The sequence below is a fragment of the Oncorhynchus nerka genome, linkage group LG18 (assembly GCF_034236695.1).
Source record: "Oncorhynchus nerka isolate Pitt River linkage group LG18, Oner_Uvic_2.0, whole genome shotgun sequence".
NCBI lineage: Eukaryota > Metazoa > Chordata > Actinopteri > Salmoniformes > Salmonidae > Oncorhynchus > Oncorhynchus nerka.
In genome coordinates this window covers 79765644-79787193 of record NC_088413.1, presented here as the reverse complement: position 1 = coordinate 79787193, position 21550 = coordinate 79765644, and the positions used below count along the sequence as shown (strand labels likewise).

General features: G+C 47.0%; 1 protein-coding gene across 1 annotated transcript in view; it reads left to right on the top strand.

The window, feature by feature from the left end:
- Positions 1–23: 23 nt before the first annotated feature.
- The window catches only part of LOC115124204 (E3 ubiquitin-protein ligase TRIM9-like), a 74344-nt gene continuing 52817 nt past the window's right edge, over positions 24–21550 (top strand). The window contains exons 1-3 of the mRNA XM_065003381.1: positions 24–51; positions 382–581; positions 19315–19425. Of these exons, the coding sequence (XP_064859453.1) occupies positions 24–51; positions 382–581; positions 19315–19425 (339 nt within the window). The remainder of the gene's footprint in view (positions 52–381; positions 582–19314; positions 19426–21550) is intronic.

Genomic DNA, 21550 nt, shown 5'->3' with positions numbered 1-21550 from the left:
CACAGTGTACCGTGATCTCCACCATGTCGTCAGCATGGCAGTCTGCCACTGGTCTGGCATCACAGTGTACCGTGATCTCCACCATGTTGTCAGTGCTTCCTTTTCTATTGGTGTTTTTTCAGTGATCAGTCACCGTATGTATCAAGCTGCTCTAGGATCAGCTGCCCTCTTGTCCATGTAATCTTATCTTACTGTGACTAAAAAGGTAGAACTGATCCTAAATCAGCACGCTTACTACTCAGCACTCTTGATTACATACCTCACATTTTCTGTCCGTCTGGTGAGTTTGCCTGTTTTCTAAACATAGGAATGATGCACATTATTTCTAATGCCTGTTTTGATGCTTTCATCAAAGTCTATCCACACTGCCTTGTGTCCCAGCTGTCTGTCTGTCTGTCTCTGCCTACCTGTCTATCTTTCTTTATATCTGTCTGTCTGACTGTCTGTCTGACCTGCAGGAGAACGGCGTGGAGTTCGAAGCCTGTCTGGTGGCGCAGTGTGACGCCCTCATCGACGCCCTGAACCGACGCAAGGCCCAGCTGCTGACCCGCGTCAACAACGAACATGAGCACAAGCTGAAGGTGAGACGCCATTTTGGATCAAGCCCAGGGGACTTCCTGCCTGCGGGATAGCAATTATAAATGAATGAATGAATGAATACTAAATAGGCAGAGTTATGCATAAGATGAAGGTGATCTTGGCCGAGTCCCAGTTCTCCACACTTTTTTTTCCAAAAGTGTGCACTTGTACACTCCACGGCATAAGATTTAGAGGTATCTGATTGCTGTAAGCATTGGCTCCGTGCAAGAACGTGTGTGGAGACTCCGGCTGCAGCCCTGAGCTGCTATGCAGGACCATCTTGGCTGACTTGACGTATTCACCATTGCTCCTTGGGAAGGTCATAGGTCACCCACAAACTTCGTCCAGTGTTGTGTGGTTTTCCTTCTTCTTTCAGGACTCAGGGGTGCAAACCTATCGGAAAGATCCGTCGTGAATATCAAACAGACAGAATTATGTATTTATTCTTTATTTCTCTCTCTCTCTCTCTCTCTCTCTCTCTCTCTTCAATGGGCTTTATCGGCATGGGAAACATGTGTTAACATTGCCAAAGCAAGTGAAGTAGATAACAAACAAAAGTGAAATAAACAATACAAATTAACAGTAAACATTACACTCACAGAAGTTCCTAAAGAATAAAGACATTTCAAATGTCCCTCTCTGTCTCTCTCTCTCTCTCTGCTCTTTGCTCTTTGCTCTCCCTCGCCCTCTGCTCCCTCTCCCTCTCTCTCTCACACACACCAAGCCTGTTCCTCTCCTCTAGTCCTTGAGACAGTATCGTTCGGTGACACCAGAGGCAACCATCTCCATGACAACCAGGACATGGCGACGTGCAGAGCTTGTTATTTTTTAAAGCAGTGTGTGAAGCCCTCAATAACATAATGGCTACTTCTCAAATGACAGTCATTAAAGATGGAGACAGGCAGAGAGAGAATAGGCAGTTTTTACTGGCACCGGGGGTCCCCCCTCCTTCTCCATTCATCTCCTCTCCTCCCTTCTCCTCCATTCCCTCCTCCTCCACTCCTCACCTCTCCTCCACTCTTCTCCTCTCCTCCCTCCTCTTCCTCCCTCCTCCTCTTCTCTTCTCCTCCCTCCTCCTCCCCTCTTCTCCTCTCCTTCCGTCCTCCTCTTCTCCTCTTTTCTCACCCCTCCTCTACTCCTTCTCCTCCTCCCCTGTGGCCATCAACACTGGGCTACTAGCCGTTCCCTCTCTCCTCTCACCCAGTGTTACAGAGGGAATGGGCTCAGTGTCCTTTCATTGGTCCTTCCAGCCGGATGTCTGATGGATAGAAATTATCATAGTCATCTGGGAAAGACTGAGACTGAGTCACAAACGACACCCTATTCCCTCGTGTAGTGCCATATAGGGAATAGGGTGCAATATGGGACGCAGCCAGAGAGTAGCTGGATGGTGGGACGTAGCTGGATGGTGGGAAGCAGTCAGAGAGTAGCTGGACAGTGGGACGCAGTCAGAGAGTAGCTGGACGGTGGGAAGCAGCCAGAGAGTAGCTGGACGGTGGGAAGCAGCCAGAGAGTAGCTGGACGGTGGGAAGCAGCCAGATAGTAGCTGGACGGTGGGAAGCAGTCAGAGAGTAGCTGGACGGTGGAACGCAGCCAGAGAGTAGCTGGATGGTGGGAAGCAGTCAGTCAGTAGCTGGACAGTGGGACGCAGTCAGAGAGTAGCTGGACGGTGGGAAGCAGCCAGAGAGTAGCTGGACGGTGGGAAGCAGTCAGAGAGTAGCTGGACGGTGGAACGCAGCCAGAGAGTAGCTGGATGGTGGGAAGCAGTCAGAGAGTAGCTGGACTGTGGGAAGCAGTCAGAGAGTAGCTGGACGGTGGGACGCAGCCAGAGAGTAGCTGGACTGTGGGACGAAGCCAGAGAGTAGCTGGACGATGGGAACCAGCCAGAGAGTAGCTGGACGGTGGGACGCAGCCAGAGAGTAGCTGGACGATGGGAAGCAGCCAGAGAGTAGCTGGACGGTGGGAAGCAGCCAGAGAGTAGCTGGACGGTGGGAAGCAGTCAGAGAGTAGCTGGACGGTGGGAAGCAGTCAGAGAGTAGCTGGACGGTGGGAAGCAGCCAGAGGGTAGCTGGACTGTGGGACGTAGCTGGATGGTGGGACGCAGCCAGAGAGTAGCTGGACGGTGGAACGCAGCCAGAGGGTAGCTGGACGGTGGGACGCAGCCAGAGAGTAGCTGGACAGTGGAAAGCAGCCAGAGAGTAGCTGGACTGTGGGAAGCAGTCAGAGAGTAGCTGGACAGTGGGAAGCAATCAGAGAGTAGCTGGACGGTGGGAAGCAGCCAGAGAGTAGCTGGACGGTGGGAAGCAGCCAGAGAGTAGCTGGACGGTGGGAAGCAGTCAGAGAGTAGCTGGACGGTGGGAAGCAGTCAGAGAGTAGCTGGACGGTGGGAAGCAGCCAGAGGGTAGCTGGACTGTGGGACGTAGCTGGATGGTGGGACGCAGCCAGAGAGTAGCTGGATGGTGGGACGCAGCCAGAGGGTAGCTGGACGGTGGGACGCAGCCAGAGAGTAGCTGGACAGTGGGAAGCAGTCAGAGAGGAGCTGGACGGTGGGAAGCAGCCAGAGAGTAGCTGGACTGTGGGAAGCAGTCAGAGAGTAGCTGGACGGTGGGACGCAGCCAGAGAGTAGCTGGACTGTGGGAAGCAGTCAGAGAGTAGCTGGACGGTGGGACGCAGCCAGAGAGTAGCTGGACTGTGGGACGAAGCCAGAGAGTAGCTGGACTGTGGGACGCAGTCAGAGAGTAGCTGGACAGTGGGACGCAGTCAGAGAGTAGCTGGACGGTGGGACGCAGCCAGAGAGTAGCTGGACGGTGGGATGCAGCCAGAGAGTAGCTGGACGCTGGGAAGCAGCCAGAGAGTAGCTGGACGGTGGGACGCAGCCAGAGAGTAGCTGGACGGTGGGACGCAGCCAGAGAGTAGCTGGACGGTGGGACGCAGCCAGAGAGTAGCTGGACGGTGGGAAGCAGTCAGAGAGTAGCTGGACGGTGGGAAGCAGCCAGAGAGTAGCTGGACGGTGGGAAGCAGCCAGAGAGTAGCTGGACGGTGGGAAGTAGTCAGAGAGGAACTGGACGGGAAACCCACTGAACTGGAAATGGAGGTCCAACGTTATACACCTTCTGAGTGTTTATCAATACGTCGAGAAGGAAACGCAATGTCATGATGAGTAGACTATCTTTATTGGTAAACAGACTGCACTGCCCACTGGGTACTGCAGCAGTGACATAGCAATTACAACAGAGAGAGAGAGGGAAAACAGAAAGCTGTTCAGCAGGGGGTGGGCGGGGGGAGGAGGGGGGGGGTGAGTAGGGGGTGGGGCGGGGGAGGAGAGGGAGGGGTGAGTAGGGGGTGTGGGGGGAGAGGGAGGAGTGAGTAGGGGGTGTGGGGGAGAGGGAGGGCTGAGTAGTGGGGTGGAAGAGGGAGGGGTGAGTAGTGGGGTGGAAGAGGGAGGGCTGAGTAGTGGGCTGGAAGAGGGAGGGCTGAGTAGTGGGCTGGAAGAGGGAGGGGTGAGTAGTGGGGTGGAAGAGGGAGGGGTGAGTAGTGGGGTGGAAGAGGGAGGGCTGAGTAGTGGGGTGGAAGAGGGAGGGCTGAGTAGGGGGGAAGGAAGAGGGAGGGGTGAGTAGTGGGGTGGAAGAGGGAGGGCTGAGTAGTGGGGTGGAAGAGGGAGGGCTGAGTAGGGGGTGGAAGAGGGAGGGGTGAGTAGTGGGGTGGGGTGAAGAGGGAGGGGTGAGTAGTAGAGGTGGGGGGTGGGGGGAAGAGGGAGGAGTGAGTTGTGGGGTGGGGGGAAGAGGGAGGGGTGAGTAGTGGGGTGGGGTGAAGAGGGAGGGGTGAGTAGTAGGGTGGGGGGAAGAGGGGGTGGAGTGAGTTGTGGGGTGGGGGGAAGAGGGAGGGGAGAGTAGTGGGGTGGTGGGGGTGGGGGGAAGAGGAGGGGTGAGTAGTGGGTGGGGGAAGAGAGGGAGGGGTGAAGTAGTGGGGTGGGGGGAGGGGAGAGGGAGGAGTGAGTAGTGTGGTGGGGGGGGGGAAGAGGGGGTGAGTAGTGGGGGGAGGGATGAGTGAGTAGTGGGGTGGGGGGAAGAGGGAGGGGTGAGTAGTGGGGTGGAGGGGAGAGGGAGGGGTGGAGGGGTGAGTAGTGGGGTGGGGGAAGAGGAAGGGGTGAGTAGTGGGGTGGGGGGAAGAGGGAGGGGTGAGGGGGTAGTGGGGTGGGGGAAGAGGAGGAGTGAGTGAGTGGGGGTGGGGGAAGAGGGTGGGGTGAATAGTGGGATGGGGGAAGATGGAGGAGTGAGTAGTGGGGGGAGTTGTGGGGGGGGGGAGAGGGAGGGGTGAAGAGGGAGGAGTGAGTAGTGGGGGGAAGATGGAGGGGGGAAGATGGAGTGAGTGGGGGGGAGAGAGATGGTTAAAGTTTGTCTGTTAAACAGAGAGCCGATTGTCAGCAGTGAGAAGAGAAGCACCTCTTGGAGCAGTGCCAGTCCTCTGCAGGGGAGTTGATGGATCCAGACTCTGACACCACACACACAGTGCGTTTGGGTGTTCGTGTGCGTGCGTGTGGTGATTACATAGCAGTATACCCATAGAGATCCTATTCAATTACAGTAAGGCATGTGATATATCAGAAATTGAGTAACACAATTATTGTCAACCTAAAATAGTGTCATATAATTATAAATACAGTTTAGGATAATACAGGTTTAAGACCAATTTTCTGTATAAATAGCCTCTAAAATATATGTCCTACAGTATGTAGCAACATTTGAAATGTATATTTTTTACAAAAGTAGAGACTCAGAGCTATAACGTTGTATATCATACACTGCAGTTGAGGAACAATGAGAAGGTAATTCTGCTTTGAAAGATGAATGTGAGTGTTTTGGTAGACCTACCGGAGAGCTCTTCTTTGTCCACACCCATTCAGCAGAATCGTTCACACCCTCTTAAGCTTTAGCCCCACCCATCTCTTTAAGGATTCGCAGTGTATTAAACAACTAAAGCTTTCGAGACTAAAAGTGATGAAAGTAGTGGCAAAAAGTAGTAGTAAAAAAATGAACTTTATCTAGTCCTTTTTACATCCTAATCTGACTTTGGTGGTTATTTTGGTGACTTTGATTGTATTGCATCTATGTAAATACGAGTAAAACCAAGCTCATGCTGTTCTCTCGGTCATGAAATGTTGACCCTGAGGATATTGGCTCTACAAATGGAGCCCAAATTGAGCTTAGTTCTCAATATAAAGTACCTGGGTGTCTGGATTGATGACAAGTTGTCCTTCGTAACGCCTATAGAAAACCTGACTAAGAAGAATATAAAGTACCTGGGTGTCTGGGTTGATGACAAGTTGTCCTTCGTAACGCCTATAGAAAACCTGACTAAGAAGAATATAAAGTACCTGGGTGTCTGGATTGATGACAAGTTGTCCTTCGTAACGCCTATAGAAAACCTGACTAAGAAGAATATAAAGTACCTGGGTGTCTGGATTGATGACAAGTTGTCCTTCGTAACGCCTATAGAAAACCTGACTAAGAAGAATATAAAGTACCTGGGTGTCTGGGTTGATGACAAGTTGTCCTTCGTAACGCCTATAGAAAACCTGACTAAGAAGAATATAAAGTACCTGGGTGTCTGGGTTGATGACAAGTTGTCCTTCGTAACGCCTATAGAAAACCTGACTAAGAAGAATATAAAGTACCTGGGTGTCTGGGTTGATGACAAGTTGTCCTTCGTAACGCCTATAGAAAACCTGACTAAGAAGAATATAAAGTACCTGGGTGTCTGGGTTGATGACAAGTTGTCCTTCGTAACGCCTATAGAAAACCTGACTAAGAAGAATATAAAGTACCTGGGTGTCTGGGTTGATGACAAGTTGTCCTTCGTAACGCCTATAGAAAACCTGACTAAGAAGAATATAAAGTACCTGGGTGTCTGGGTTGATGACAAGTTGTCCTTCGTAACGCCTATAGAAAACCTGACTAAGAAGCTAAGATTGTTTTTTGTATATCGAAAATAAATCATTTTAAATAGGAAATAATAATGTTCAAATTCAAATAGCTTCTTCCTGTATTGGGTGATGTTGTTTACATGCACACGGCTCAACCTCTGTTTTAAAACCCTTGGACCCAGTCTACCATTCAGCAATACGTTTTATCACAGGGGACCATTTTAGGACTCGTCATTGTAGTCTGCATATAAATGTGGGATTGGACCTCTCTGTCTGTAAGAAGAGAGCTGCGTTCTCTTGTATTTACAAAGTAATCTGACAGTTAATCCTTTCATATGTAACCTCCTTAATTACGTTAAGAATCATAAGTTACCAAACCCGTTCTCAGGAATGGATAACACTAGAGTTTCCGTATGTTAAGGTTTTCTTCCGGTGAAGGAGAGGAGGACCAAAATGCAGCGTGGTTATCTCGATACATCTTTAATAAAGATAATAACGAACAATACAAACCGTAATGTGAAAAACCAAAACAGCCCTATCTGGTACAAACAAACACAGAGACGGGAACAATCACCCACGAAAAACTCAAAGAATATGGCTGCCTAAATATGGTTCCCAATCAGAGACAACGATAACCACCTGCCTCTGATTGAGAACCACTCCAGGCAACCATAGACTATGCTAGATACACCCACTAAAGAATATGGCAATCATAGACTTTTCTAGACAACTATACTACACCACAATCCTATAACCTACAACAACAACAAAAAACTAGACAAAACAGACCACATAAATACCCATGTCACACCCTGGCCTGACCAAAATAATAAAGAAAACACAAAATACTAAGACCAGGGGGTGACACCTTAAGTCTCCACAGATTTGAGAAAATCTGTTGGGTTTTTTGCCCCTAATTTGTGGAACAATCTGCAGAGTTCACTGCAGTTAGATGTGCTGGTGCCAGTTTACATTATTGATTGAGGACCTCTATGTAGTTGAATAGGACTGTTTTTATTAAATATGTTTCATTTGGTTATTGTGTGCTGAATTCTATTGTTTTATTTGGTTATTGTGTGCTGAATTCTATTGTTTTATTTTGTTATTGTGTGCTGAATTCTATTGTTTTATACACATGTGTGTTTTTTTATTCTGTTTTTATTAAGATGAGCAATGTTGCAGTAGCATCATATTCTACTTCTACTACTTTTGCAGATATGAAAGGAGACCTCCCTCAGACTAGATGGTTGTAACATGCTGTGGATATGAAAGGAGACCTCCCTCAGACTAGATGGTTGTAACATGCTGTGGATATGAAAGGAGACCTCCCTCAGACTAGATGGTTGTAACATGCTGTGGATATGAAAGGAGACCACCCTCAGACTAGATGGTTGTAATATGTTGTGGATATGAAAGGAGACCTCCCTCAGACTAGATGGTTGTAATATGTTGTGGATATGAAAGGAGACCTCCCTCAGACTAGATGGTTGTAATATGTTGTGGATATGAAAGGAGACCTCCCTCAGACTAGATGGTTGTAACATGCTGTGGATATGAAAGGAGACCTCCCTCAGACTAGATGGTTGTAACATGCTGTGGATATGAAAGGAGACCTCCCTCAGACTAGATGGTTGTAACATGCTGTGGATATGAAAGGAGACCTCCCTCAGACTAGATGGTTGCTATATGTTGTGGATATGAAAGGAGACCTCCCTCAGACTAGATGGTTGTAACATGCTGTGGATATGAAAGGAGACCTCCCTCAGACTAGATGGTTGTAACATGCTGTGGATATGAAAGGAAACCTCCCTCAGACTAGATGGTTGTAACATGTTGTGGATATGAAAGGAGACCTCCCTCAGACTAGATGGTTGTTATACGCTGTGGATATGAAAGGAAACCTCCCTCAGACTAGATGGTTGTAACATGTTGTGGATATGAAAGGAGACCTCCCTCAGACTAGATGGTTGTTATACGCTGTGGATATGAAAGGAGACCTCCCTCAGACTAGATGGTTGTAACATGTTGTGGATATGAAAGGAGACCTCCCTCAGACTAGATGGTTGTTATATGTTGTGGATATGAAAGGAGACCTCCCTCAGACTAGATGGTTGTAACATGCTGTGGATATGAAAGGAGACCTCCCTCAGACTAGATGGTTGTTATATGTTGTGGATATGAAAGGAGACCTCCCTCAGACTAGATGGTTGTAACATGTTGTGGATATGAAAGGAGACCTCCCTCAGACTAGATGGTTGTAACATGCTGTGGATATGAAAGGAAACCTCCCTCAGACTAGATGGTTGTTATATGTTGTGGATATGAAAGGAGACCTCCCTCAGACTAGATGGTTGTAACATGCTGTGGATATGAAAGGAGACCTCCCTCAGACTAGATGGTTGTAATATGCTGTGGATATGAAAGGATACCTCCCTCAGACTAGATGGTTGTAACATGCTGTGGATATGAAAGGAGACCTCCCTCAGACTAGATGGTTGTTATATACTGTGGATATGAAAGGAGACCTACCTCAGACTAGATGGTTGTAACATGTTGTGGATATGAAAGGAGACCTCCCTCAGACAGACTAGATGGTTGTTATATGTTGTGGATATGAAAGGAGACCTCCCTCAGACTAGATGGTTGTAACATGCTGTGGATATGAAAGGAGACCTCCCTCAGACTAGATGGTTGTTATATGTTGTGGATATGAAAGGAGACCTCCCTCAGACTAGATGGTTGTAACATGTTGTGGATATGAAAGGAGACCTCCCTCAGACTAGATGGTTGTAACATGCTGTGGATATGAAAGGAAACCTCCCTCAGACTAGATGGTTGTTATATGTTGTGGATATGAAAGGAGACCTCCCTCAGACTAGATGGTTGTAACATGCTGTGGATATGAAAGGAGACCTCCCTCAGACTAGATGGTTGTAATATGCTGTGGATATGAAAGGATACCTCCCTCAGACTAGATGGTTGTAACATGCTGTGGATATGAAAGGAGACCTCCCTCAGACTAGATGGTTGTTATATACTGTGGATATGAAAGGAGACCTACCTCAGACTAGATGGTTGTAACATGTTGTGGATATGAAAGGAGACCTCCCTCAGACAGACTAGATGGTTGTTATATGTTGTGGATATGAAAGGAGACCTCCCTCAGACTAGATGGTTGTAATATGCTGTGGATATGAAAGGAGACCTCCCTCAGACTAGATGGTTGTAACATGCTGTGGATATGAAAGGAGACCTCCCTCAGACTAGATGGTTGTTATATACTGTGGATATGAAAGGAGACCTACCTCAGACTAGATGGTTGTAACATGTTGTGGATATGAAAGGAGACCTCCCTCAGACAGACTAGATGGTTGTTATATGTTGTGGATATGAAAGGAGACCTCCCTCAGACTAGATGGTTGTAACATGTTGTGGATATGAAAGGAGACCTCCCTCAGACTAGATGGTTGTTATATGTCGTGGATATGAAAGGAGACCTCCCTCAGACTAGATGGTTGTTATATGTTGTGGATATGAAAGGAGACCTCCCTCAGACTAGATGGTTGTTATATGTTGTGGATATGAAAGGATACCTCCCTCAGACTAGATGGTTGTAACATGTGGATATGAAAGGAGACCTCCCTCAGACTAGATGGTTGTAACATGTTGTGGATATGAAAGGAGACCTCCCTCAGACAACATGGTTGCTATACGCTGTGCTTTGGTCAATCTAAATGATTCTGTTGAGCCATTTGAGTAGAGAGCACCTTCACCTCGGCGTCATGACAAAAGTGCCCCTTCCCTTCAACTGTATGAATAAAATAAAAGATTGTTTATGATATTGTAAACATGCTGTACTTCAACAGGCTATTTTGTTGTATTTTTGTTGTAATTAAAAGTATTTTATGTGTGATCTCTGCTCTGCCTTTCCCCATTGTCCGTCATTGTAAAATAAGAATTTGTTCTTCACTTACTTGCCTAGTAAAAAAAACAAAATGGAATAAAATGTATTTATTTTAGCTGACCTATTCTTTCTTTCTTTTTACAATTTTTAAACACATTTTAGCATAGACAATGTAATTGTCATGGTAGTCTTAGTCAAACCATCTTCATTATCACAGTGGCACCTCCAAGAGTCGCTCAGACCTTCTGTGAGACAAGTATCTGGCATTGAACTTGGTGGTTCAGGTTCTCCGGACACTTTATTAGGTTGGACCCCGCTTTGTCTCCAGAACAGCCTGAATTCTGGCATTCAGAGCGTTCAATCGTTACTCAATTGGTATCGAGGGAACCTAACGTGTGCCAGGAAAACATTCCCCCACACCAGTGCACCACCACCACTACCAGGTACCGTTGACACCGGGCAGGGTGGGGCTCATCCTGCTGACAACAAATTCTGCCATCAGCATGACGCAACAGGAACCGGGATTTGTCGGACCAGGCAATGTTCTTCAACTCCTCGATTGTCCAGTGTTGGTGATGGCGTTGCCCACTGGAGCCTCTTCTTCTTGTTTTTAGCTGATAGGAACCCGCTGTGGTCGTCTGCTGCAAAAGGCCATCAGTGACCAGGACCGACGAGTTGTCCACTCAGAGATGTCGTTCTGCACACCACTGTTGTACTGCGCCGTTATTTGTCTGTTTGTGACACGATTCTTGCCATTCTCCTTCGATCCCCCCCCCCCTCATCAACAAGCTGTTTCAGCCACAGAACTGCCACTGACTGGATGTTTGTCACACCGTTCTCTGTAAATCCTAGACTCTGTCGTGCGTGAAAAGCCCAGGAGGGCGGCCGTTTCTGAGATACTGAATTCGCCTGGCACAGACGATCATACCACGCTCAAACTCTTAGGTTACTCGTTTTTCACATTCTAACGTTCAATCAAACAGTAACTGAATGCCTCGATGCCTGTCTGCCCTTTTCTTGTCTATATTGAAAACATAATTGTAGGTTGGAAAAAGTATGTGAACCCCTAATGGCTAATGACTTCTCCAAAAGCGAATTGAAGTCAGGAGTCAGACTGCAAGAGCACAGAGCAGAATGCTCAATGAGGTTAAGAAGAATCCTAGAGTGTCAGCTAAATTTATAATTTATTAGTATTATTAATTACCTGGATTTCTGCATACATTGGTCATATCTGCATACATTGGTCATATCTGCATACATTGGTCAGAACATGTTATCTGGTCTTCATCTAGGTCACAACAATAGACAAACACAATCTGCTTAAACTAATAACACACAAACAATTATACGTTTTCATGTCTTTATTGAACATACCGTGTAAACATTCACAGTGCAGGGTGGGAAAAGTATGTGAACCCTTGGATTTAATAACTGGTTGACCCTCCTTTGGCAGCAATAACCTCAACCAAACGTTTTCTGTAGTTATGGATCAGACCTGTAACAACGGTCAGGAGGAGATTTGGACCATTCCTCTTTACAAAACTGTTGCTTCCTAAGATCTTTTACCGAAGACTCCAGAGCGTACTGATAATAAACGGAACAGATTTATTTCATGTTCTCCGTAACACATTCCAGTCGACTTCTCTCTACAGTGTCTTCAGCCCAACCCCCTCTACTCTCTACAGTCTCCAGCCCAACAGTCGACTTCTCTCTACAGTGTCTTCAGCCCAACCCCCTCTACTCTCTACAGTGTCTTCAGCCCAACCCCCTCTACTCTCTACAGTATCTTCAGCCCAACCCCCTCTACTCTCTACAGTATTTTCAGCCCAACCCCCTCTACTCTCTACAGTATCTTCAGCCCAACCCCCTCTACTCTCTACAGTATCTCCAGCCCAACAGTCGACTTCTCTCTACAGTGTCTTCAGCCCAACCCCTCTACTCTCTACAGTATCTTCAGCTCAACCCCTCTACTCTCTACAGTATTTTCAGCCCAACCCCTCTACTCTCTACAGTATCTTCAGCCCAACCCCCTCTACTCTCTAGAGTATCTTCAGCCCAACTCTCCAACACATCATTGAACTTTAACCCGCCCTTTCATCTCGTAATCCAATCACTTCAATGCAAGAACGGAAGCCCCATTGTCATTTGTTAATTCAAATAACTCAACTCCCCTGTATACAAATCCCATTGGCTGTTTGCAACCATTTTACATCTAAACTCATTAACATATAATACATTCCTCAATACACCACAAAAACTGTTTCAGTTCAGAAATATTCTTAGGATGTCTGGTGTGAACTGCTCTCTTGAGGTCATGCCATAGAATCTCAATCGGGTTGAGGTCATGCCATAGAATCTCAATCGGGTTGAGGTCATGCCATAGAATCTCAATCGGGTTGAGGTCATGCCATAGAATCTCAATCGGGTTGAGGTCATGCCATAGAATCTCAATCGGGTTGAGGTCATGCCATAGAATCTCAATCGGGTTGTGGTCATGCCATAGAATCTCAATCGGGTTGAGGTCATGCCATAGAATCTCAATCGGGTTGAGGTCATGCCACTCAAGAATCTCAATCGGGTTGTGGTCATGCCACAGAATCTCAATCGGGTTGAGGTTAAGACTCTTGACTGGGCCACTCCGGAAGGCGTATTTTCTTCTGTTGAAGCCATTCTGTTGTTGATTTACTTCTGTGTTTTGGGTCGTTGTCCTGTTGCATCACCCAACTTCTGTGGAGCTTCAATTGGCGGACAGATAGCCTTACATTCTCCTGCAAAATGTCTTGATAAACTTGGGAATTAATTTTTCCCATCGATGATAGCAAGCAGTCCAGGCCCTGAGGCAGCAAAGCAGCCCCAAACCATGATGCTCCCTCCACCATACTTTACAGTTGGGATGAGGTTTTGATGTTGGTGTGCTGTGCCTTTCTTTTCTCCACACATAGTGTTGTGTTTTCCTTCCAAACAACTCAACTGTAGTTTCATCTGTCCACAGAATATTTTGCCAGTAGCACTGTGGAACATCCAGGTGCACTTTTGCAAACTTCAGAAGTGCAGCATTGTTTTTTTCTTCTTCTGTGGTGTCCTCTCATGAACACCATTCTTGTTTAGTGTTCTTCTTCTGTGGTGTCCTCTCATGAACACCATTCTTGTTTAGTGTTCTTCTTCTGTGGTGTCCTCTCATGAACACCATTCTTGTTTAGTGTTCTTCTTCTGTGGTGTCCTCTCATGAACACCATTCTTGTTTAGTGTTCTTCTTCTGTGGTGTCCTCTCATGAACACCATTCTTGTTTAGTGTTCTTCTTCTGTGGTGTCCTCTCATGAACACCATTCTTGTTTAGTGTTCTTCTTCTGTGGTGTCCTCTCATGAACACCATTCTTGTTTAGTGTTTTAATGTATCGTAGACTCATCAACAGAGATGTTAGCATGTTCCAGATATTTCTGTAAGTCTTTAGCTGACACTCTAGGATTCTTCTTAACCTCGTTAAAATTCAATTCAATCTAGAATCGGCTTCCTATTTTGCAACAAAGCATCCTTCACTCATGCTGCCAAACATACCCTCGTAAAACTGACTATCCTACCGATCCTCGACTTCGGCGAGGTCATTTACAAAATAGCCTCCAACACTCTACTCAGCAAATTGGATGTAGTCTATCACAGTGCCATCTGTTTTGTCATTAAAGCCCCATATACTACCCACTACTGCGACCTGTATGCTCTCGTCAGGTTGGCCCTCACTTCATATTCGTCGCCAAACCCACTGGCTCCAGATGATCTATAAGTCTCTGCTAGGTAAAGCCCCGCCTTATCTCAGCTCACTGGTCACCATAGCAGCACCCACCCATAGCACGCGCTCCAGCAGGTATATCGCACTGGTCATCCCCAAAGCCAGTTCTTCCTTTGGCCGCCCTTCCTTACAGTTCTCTGCTGCCAATGACTGGAACGAATAGTAAAAATCACTGAAGCTGGAGTCTTATATCTCCCTCACTAACTTTAAGCATCAGCTGTCAGAGCAGCTTAAAGATCATTGCACCTGTACACAGCCCATCTGTAAATAGCACACCCAACTACCTCATCCCCATGTTCTTATGAATTATTTTGCTCCTTTGCACCCCAGTATCTCTACTTGCACATTCATCTTCTGCACATCTATCACTCCAGAGTTAATGCTAAATTGTAATTATTTAGCCACTATGGCCTATTTATTGCCTTACCTCCTAATCTTACTATATTTGCACACACTGTTTATATATTTTTCTATTGTGTAACTCTGTGTTGCTGTCTTTGTTGCACTGCTTTGCTTTATCTTGGCCATGTTGCAGTTATAAATGAGAACTTGTTCTCAACTGGCCTACCTCGTTAAATAAAGGTGAAATTTAAAATTTAAAATAAAAAACAAACATACCTGATTCAACTTGTCAACTAATCATCAGGCCCTCAATAAGTTCAATCAGGTATGTTTGTCCGAGGCTACAACAACAATGTGTGTTGTTGGGGGTACTGGAGGACTGGAGTTGGGCGGTTGGGGGTACTGGAGAACTGGAGTTGGGCGGTTGGGGGTACTGGAGAACTGGAGTTGGGCGGTTGGGGGTACTGGAGGACTGGAGTTGGGCGGTTGGGGGTACTGGAGGACTGGAGTTGGGCGGTTGGGGGTACTGGAGGACTGGAGTTGGGCGGTTGGGGGTACTGGAGAACTGGAGATGGGCTGTTGGGGGTACTGGAGGACTGGAGTTGGGCTGTTGGGGGTACTGGAGAACTGGAGATGGGCTGTTGGGGGTACTGGGGGACTTGAGTTGGGCTGTTGGGGTACTGGGGGACTTGAGTTGGGCTGTTGGGGGTACTGGAGGACTGGAGTTGGGCTGTTGGGGGTACTGGGGGACTTGAGTTGGGCTGTTGGGGAAACTGGAGGACTGGAGTTGGGCTGTTGGGGGTACAGGAGGACTGGAGTTGGGCTGTTGGGGGTACTGGAGGACTGGAGTTGGGCTGTTGGGGGTACTGGAGGACTGGAGTTGGGCTGTTGGGGTACTGGAGGACTGGAGTTGGGCTGATGGGGGTACTGGAGGACTGGAGTTGGGCTGTTGGGGGTACTGGGGGACTTGAGTTGGGCTGTTGGGGGTACTGGAGGACTGGAGTTGGGCTGTTGGGGGTACTGGAGGACTGGAGTTGGGCGGTTGGGGGTACTGGAGGACTGGAGTTGGGCGGTTGGGGGTACTGGAGGACTGGAGTTGGGCTGTTGGGGGTACTGGAGGACTGGAGTTGGGCTGTTGGGGGTACTGGAGGACTGGAGTTGGGCTGTTGGGAGGACTGGAGTTGGGCTGTTGGGGGTACTGGAGGACTGGAGTTGGGAACCAACGCTGTAGGTCTATGGCTGCATTAGTGTTGCATGCCATTAGCAGCTGCAAAATGGGTTCACATGACTCACATCCTGAGATTGACAATCAAAAACTAATTGGAGAGCTTAAGACTGAACAAAAAGGTCATGTTCATTTGAGAATCAACATAGAAACAGACACATTAAACAAATATGTTTATTGCAGGATTAGTTGAAACACTTCACTTCCAAGAATCAACACTATTTCATATCATTTCAAAGTGTACAAGTAAGCTAACTCTTACAGTATGTTAGACGTCTTAGTAACAAGTAAGATATTTTATCACTAAAGTATAATTTCAGGTGAATTTTTTTTTTTTTTTTTTAAGTCAATACCAGTGGTGGCCAACCATCGCTCCACTGCTCAGTGATCTACTGGAGGAGCAGACTTCTATTCCAGCCCAGTAATAGATCTACTAGGGGGACAGACTTCTATTCCAGCCCAGAAACAGATCTACTAGGGGGACAGACTTCTATTCCAGCCCAGTAATAGATCTACTGGAGGAACAGACTTCTATTCCAGCCCAGAAACAGATCTACTAGGGGGACAGACTTCTATTCCAGCCCAGTAATAGATCTACTGGGGGACAGACTTCTATTCCAGCCCAGTAATAGATCTACTTGGGGACAGACTTCTATTCCAGCCCAGTAATAGATCTACTTGGGGACAGACTTCTATTCCAGCCCAGTAATAGATCTACTTGGGGACAGACTTCTATTCCAGCCCAGTAATAGATCTACTGGAGGAACAGACTTCTATTCCAGCCCAGTAATAGATCTACAGGAGGAGCAGACTTCTATTCCAGCCCAGTAATAGATCTACAGGAGGAGCAGACTTCTATTCCAGCCCAGCAATAGAACACTTGATTATTAACTCATTAGGTTTGATCAGTTGAATCATGTGTATTATTAGTGCTGGGTTGGAACAGAACCCTGCACACCCAACAGGGTTACCCGGCTCCAATTGTAATAGGTTTATACATTATGTGTGACTTTTAAACTGTATTTAAAAAAAAAAAATTACAACATTTGCTAACACACCTATAATCCATGGCATACAAGGATGTGCCCTTTATTAGGACCTCTTCGTCTGTAAACAGGGTTACCCAGCTCTTTGTGTCCGAGGACAGAAAACATCACACAAAAACCCGTCTGTAATTGTTGTGTTTTCACTCACAGGGTCTCCCACTGCCGCCCTTTTTATGTGTCTTTAGAAAAAAATGAAACAATGAGCAATCTTCCCGTAGTTTCCAGTCAGTGGTAGCAAAACAACTCCATGTGGACCATTTGGAGGACTTCCCCCAGACAGAGAGAGTCTGGTCTTCCAACATGGCACCTGGAATGGTTGCTAGGTGATTTGTGATGCAACTGCAAGTCCTCTATACCAGTATACCATAAACAGTGTTTTTTTATCGATATGCTGCAAACTACACCAGGGAAACGTTATGTTAACACCAGGGAAACGTTAGGTTCATTAGGTTAACACCAGGGACTCATTATGTTAACACCAGGGAAACGTTAGGTTAACACCAGGGAAACATTATGTTAACACCAGGGAAACATTAGGTTAACACCAGGGAAACATTATGTTAACACCAGGGAAACATTATGTTAACACCAGGTAAACATTTGGTTCATTAGGTTAACACCAGGGACTCATTATGTTAACACCAGGGAAACGTTAGGTTAACACCAGGGAAACATTATGTTAACACCAGGGAAACATTATGTTAACACCAGGGAAACATTAGGTTAACACCAGGGAAACATTAGGTTAACACCAGGGAAACATTAGGTTCATTAGGTTAACACCAGGGACTCATTCGGTTAACATGAGATCAACATTAGGGACTCATGAGGTTAACATTTGATTAACATTAGGGACTCATTAGATTAACATTAGGTTAACATTAGATTAACATTAGGGACTCATTAGGTTAACGTTTCAAACTGCAAGGCATAACACCAGTGGCCTTAAGATGGTCTCCTCCTCTTGTCCTCTCTCTACTAATCACCATTTTGTTATCGATGCCACATTTCCCCTCTCCTCCCCTTCTCTTTTCTCTCTCCCTCTCCCTCGATCTCCATCCCTCTCTCTCTCCCTCTCCCTTCTTCGATCCCTCTCTCTCCTAGGTGGTGAGGGATCAGATACAGTGCCTTGCGAAAGTATTCGGCCCCCTTGAACTTTGCGACCTTTTGCCACATTTCAGGCTTCAAACATAAAGATATAAAACTGTATTTTTTTGTGAAGAATCAACAACAAGTGGGACACAATCATGAAGTGGAACGACATTTATTGGATATTTCAAACTTTTTTAACATTTCAAAAACTGAAAAATTGGGCGTGCAAAATTATTCAGCCCACTTAAGTTAATACTTTGTAGCGCCACCTTTTGCTGCGATTACAGCTGTAAGTCGCTTGGGGTATGTCTCTATCAGTTTTGCACATCAAGAGACTGAATTTTTTCCCCCATTCCTCCTTGCAAAACAGCTCGAGCTCAGTGAGGTTGGATGGAGAGCATTTGTGAACAGCAGTTTTCAGTTCTTTCCACAGATTCTCGATTGGATTCAGGTCTGGACTTTGACTTGGCCATTCTAACACCTGGATATGTTTATTTTTGAACCATTCCATTGTAGATTTTGCTTTATGTTTTGGATCATTGTCTTGTTGGAAGACAAATCTCCGTCCCAGTCTCAGGTCTTTTGCAGACTCCATCAGGTTTTCTTCCAGAATGGTCCTGTATTTGGCTCCATCCGTCTTCCCATCAATTTTAACCATCTTCCCTGTCCCTGCTGAAGAAAAGCAGGCCCAAACCATGATGCTGCCACCACCATGTTTGACAGTGGGGATGGTGTGTTCAGGGTGATGAGCTGTGTTGCTTTTACGCCAAACATAACGTTTTGCATTGTTGCCAAAAAGTTCAATTTTGGTTTCATCTGACCAGAGCACCTTCTTCCACATGTTTGGTGTGTCTCCCAGGTGGCTTGTGGCAAACTTTAAACAACACTTTTTATGGATATCTTTAAGAAATGGCTTTCTTCTTGCCACTCTTCCATAAAGGCCAGATTTGTGCAATATACGACCTATGTCCTATGGACAGAGTCTCCCACCTCAGCTGTAGATCTCTGCAGTTCATCCAGAGTGATCATGGGCCTCTTGGCTGCATCTCTGATCAGTCTTCTCCTTGTATGAGCTGAAAGTTTAGAGGGACGGCCAGGTCTTGGTAGATTTGCAGTGGTCACGCCCAATCTTTCAGTTTTTGATTTGTTAAAAAAGTTTGAAATATCCAATAAATGTCGTTCCACTTCATGATTGTGTCCCACTTGTTGTTGATTCTTCACAAAAAAATACAGTTTTATATCTTTATGTTTGAAGCCTGAAATGTGGCAAAAGGTCGCAAAGTTCAAGGGGGCCGAATACTTTCGCAAGGCACTGTATCTCACTGTATGGACTACAGGGCTGTCTGTACAGTACTGTGTTTATGTCATTGACATCTCTCTCCTTCTCTCTCCCTTCTTCGATCCCTCTACCTTCCAGGTGGTGAGGGATCAGATATCTCACTGTACGGTGAAGCTGCGTCAGACGACAGGCCTGATGGAGTATTGTCTAGAGGTCATCAAAGAGAACGACCCCAGCGGATTCCTACAGGTCAGTAGGGAACGACCCCAGCGGATTCCTACAGGTCAGTAGAGGTCAGTAGAGGTCAGTAGAGGGCAGTGATGAGGATTCCTACAGGTCAATAGAGAACGACCCCAGCAGATTCCTACAGGTCAATAGAGAACGACCCCAGCAGATTCCTACAGGTCAATAGAGAACGACCCCAGAGGATTCCTACAGGTCAGTAGGGAACGACCCCAGCGGATTCCTACAGGTCAGTAGAGGTCAGTAGAGGTCAGTAGAGGGCAGTGTGCCAAAGCTGGGTGAACTGATCGTCAGAACTGGTTTAAATCTGGTTGTAATTGAGTCCTTGTGTGCAACCAGTTCTTGGTGTCTGTGTCACCTGCCGCCACTCACAGCTACAGCTGGTGTGCATTAGGTACTCTCTGGAACCCAGGCCTTTGGCTACATCGGAGTTACTGAAGATATTATATGCTCATTTGTTAGTTACAAGACCGTAGCATTTTTTTTTCAATGTCACATCGTGTGGCGTCAAATCAGCCTTTACAGTCCACTGAGACGAGAGCGCGGAGGGTGATGCTGCCAGAGTGCGGAGGGTGATGCTGCGAGAGGGCGGAGGGTGATGCTGCGAGAGCGCGGAGGGTGATGCTGCCAGAGCGCGGAGGGTGATGCTGCGAGAGGGCGGAGGGTGATGCTGCGAGAGGGCGGAGGGTGATGCTGCGAGAGGGCGGAGGGTGATGCTGCCAGAGGGCGGAGGGTGATGCTGCCAGAGGGCGGAGGGTGATGCTGCCAGAGGGCGGAGGGTGATGCTGCCAGAGGGCGGAGGGTGATGCTGCCAGAGTGCGGAGGGTGATGCTGCCAGAGGGCGGAGGGTGATGCTGCGAGAGGGCGGAGGGTGATGCTGCCAGAGGGCGGAGGGTGATGCTGCCAGAGGGCGGAGGGTGATGCTGCGAGAGCGCGGAGGGTGATGCTGCCAGAGCGCGGAGGGTGATGCTGCCAGAGGGCGGAGGGTGATGCTGCCAGAGCGCGGAGGGTGATGCTGCCAGAGGGCGGAGGGTGATGCTGCCAGAGGGCGGAGGGTGATGCTGCGAGAGGGCGGAGGGTGATGCTGCCAGAGGGCGGAGGGTGATGCTGCCAGAGGGCAGAGGGTGATGCTGCCAGAGGGCGGAGGGTGATGCTGCCAGAGGGCGGAGGGTGATGCTGCCAGAGCGCGGAGGGTGATGCTGCGAGAACGAAGACCAGTCGAGAGCACAGACATTTGTTAGAGAAAGCAGAAGATGTGTGTCCCGCGAGCGAAGACAAACCTGACCGCTTACAGGTAAAGGCTTTGAGCGAGTAAAACAGAATTGCCACAGATCCCCAAAAAAAGAAAAATGTCTGAATCAAAAAATATAGAACCGTAAGCAAAGGAACATGGTTGAAATGTGTAGAACATTCACACGAAAGCATGAAAATCTACATCAATAATAGTCACTTTGTCAAGTTTTCATTCTTGGGGTCTCTCCCGAGTGGCGCACTGACATGTGACTAGTTTGTTTTTTTAGAAATATATTTAACACCACAACTTAGTTTATCCACTGACCACTGCAACATTTGCGTTAACTTGCTCATATCAAGAAACACATACAAAACCATTTGTGGAAAAGTAAAAAGAGCGATTCGTGGGCTTTGTATTTTTTGTGTGTTTTTTTTAATGATCGAACAGTGAAACTAAAATGTATTGGTAGCTAGCTGGTGAGGATTTCATTTAAATTTGGTGAACAAGCTGAAGCTTCCCAAGTCGTTCGTTTGGTGCTAACTGCTCATACCGGTGGACACGAGCTGAACAGACGGCTCGGTAGAGCGTCTGTGTGACGTCACGCGCGCAAGAAGGCTCACCCGACGAGTTCTACGTCGAGACTCATGATTATCCACTAGATAACACAGCCAGAGTCTAAATGAGCTGTATCGTAAAACTTAATGAAAAACAAAAATAGGTTCCAAAAGGGTTCTTTGGCTCTCCACCATTGGATAACCTTTTTTGTTGTTGTTCCCAGATAGAACCATTTTTGGGTTCCAGATAGAACCCTTTTCAGTTCCATGTAGAACGCTCTGTGGAAAGGGTTCTTACATGGAACCCAAAATAGGTTCTTCAAAGGGTTCATCCAAAGAACCC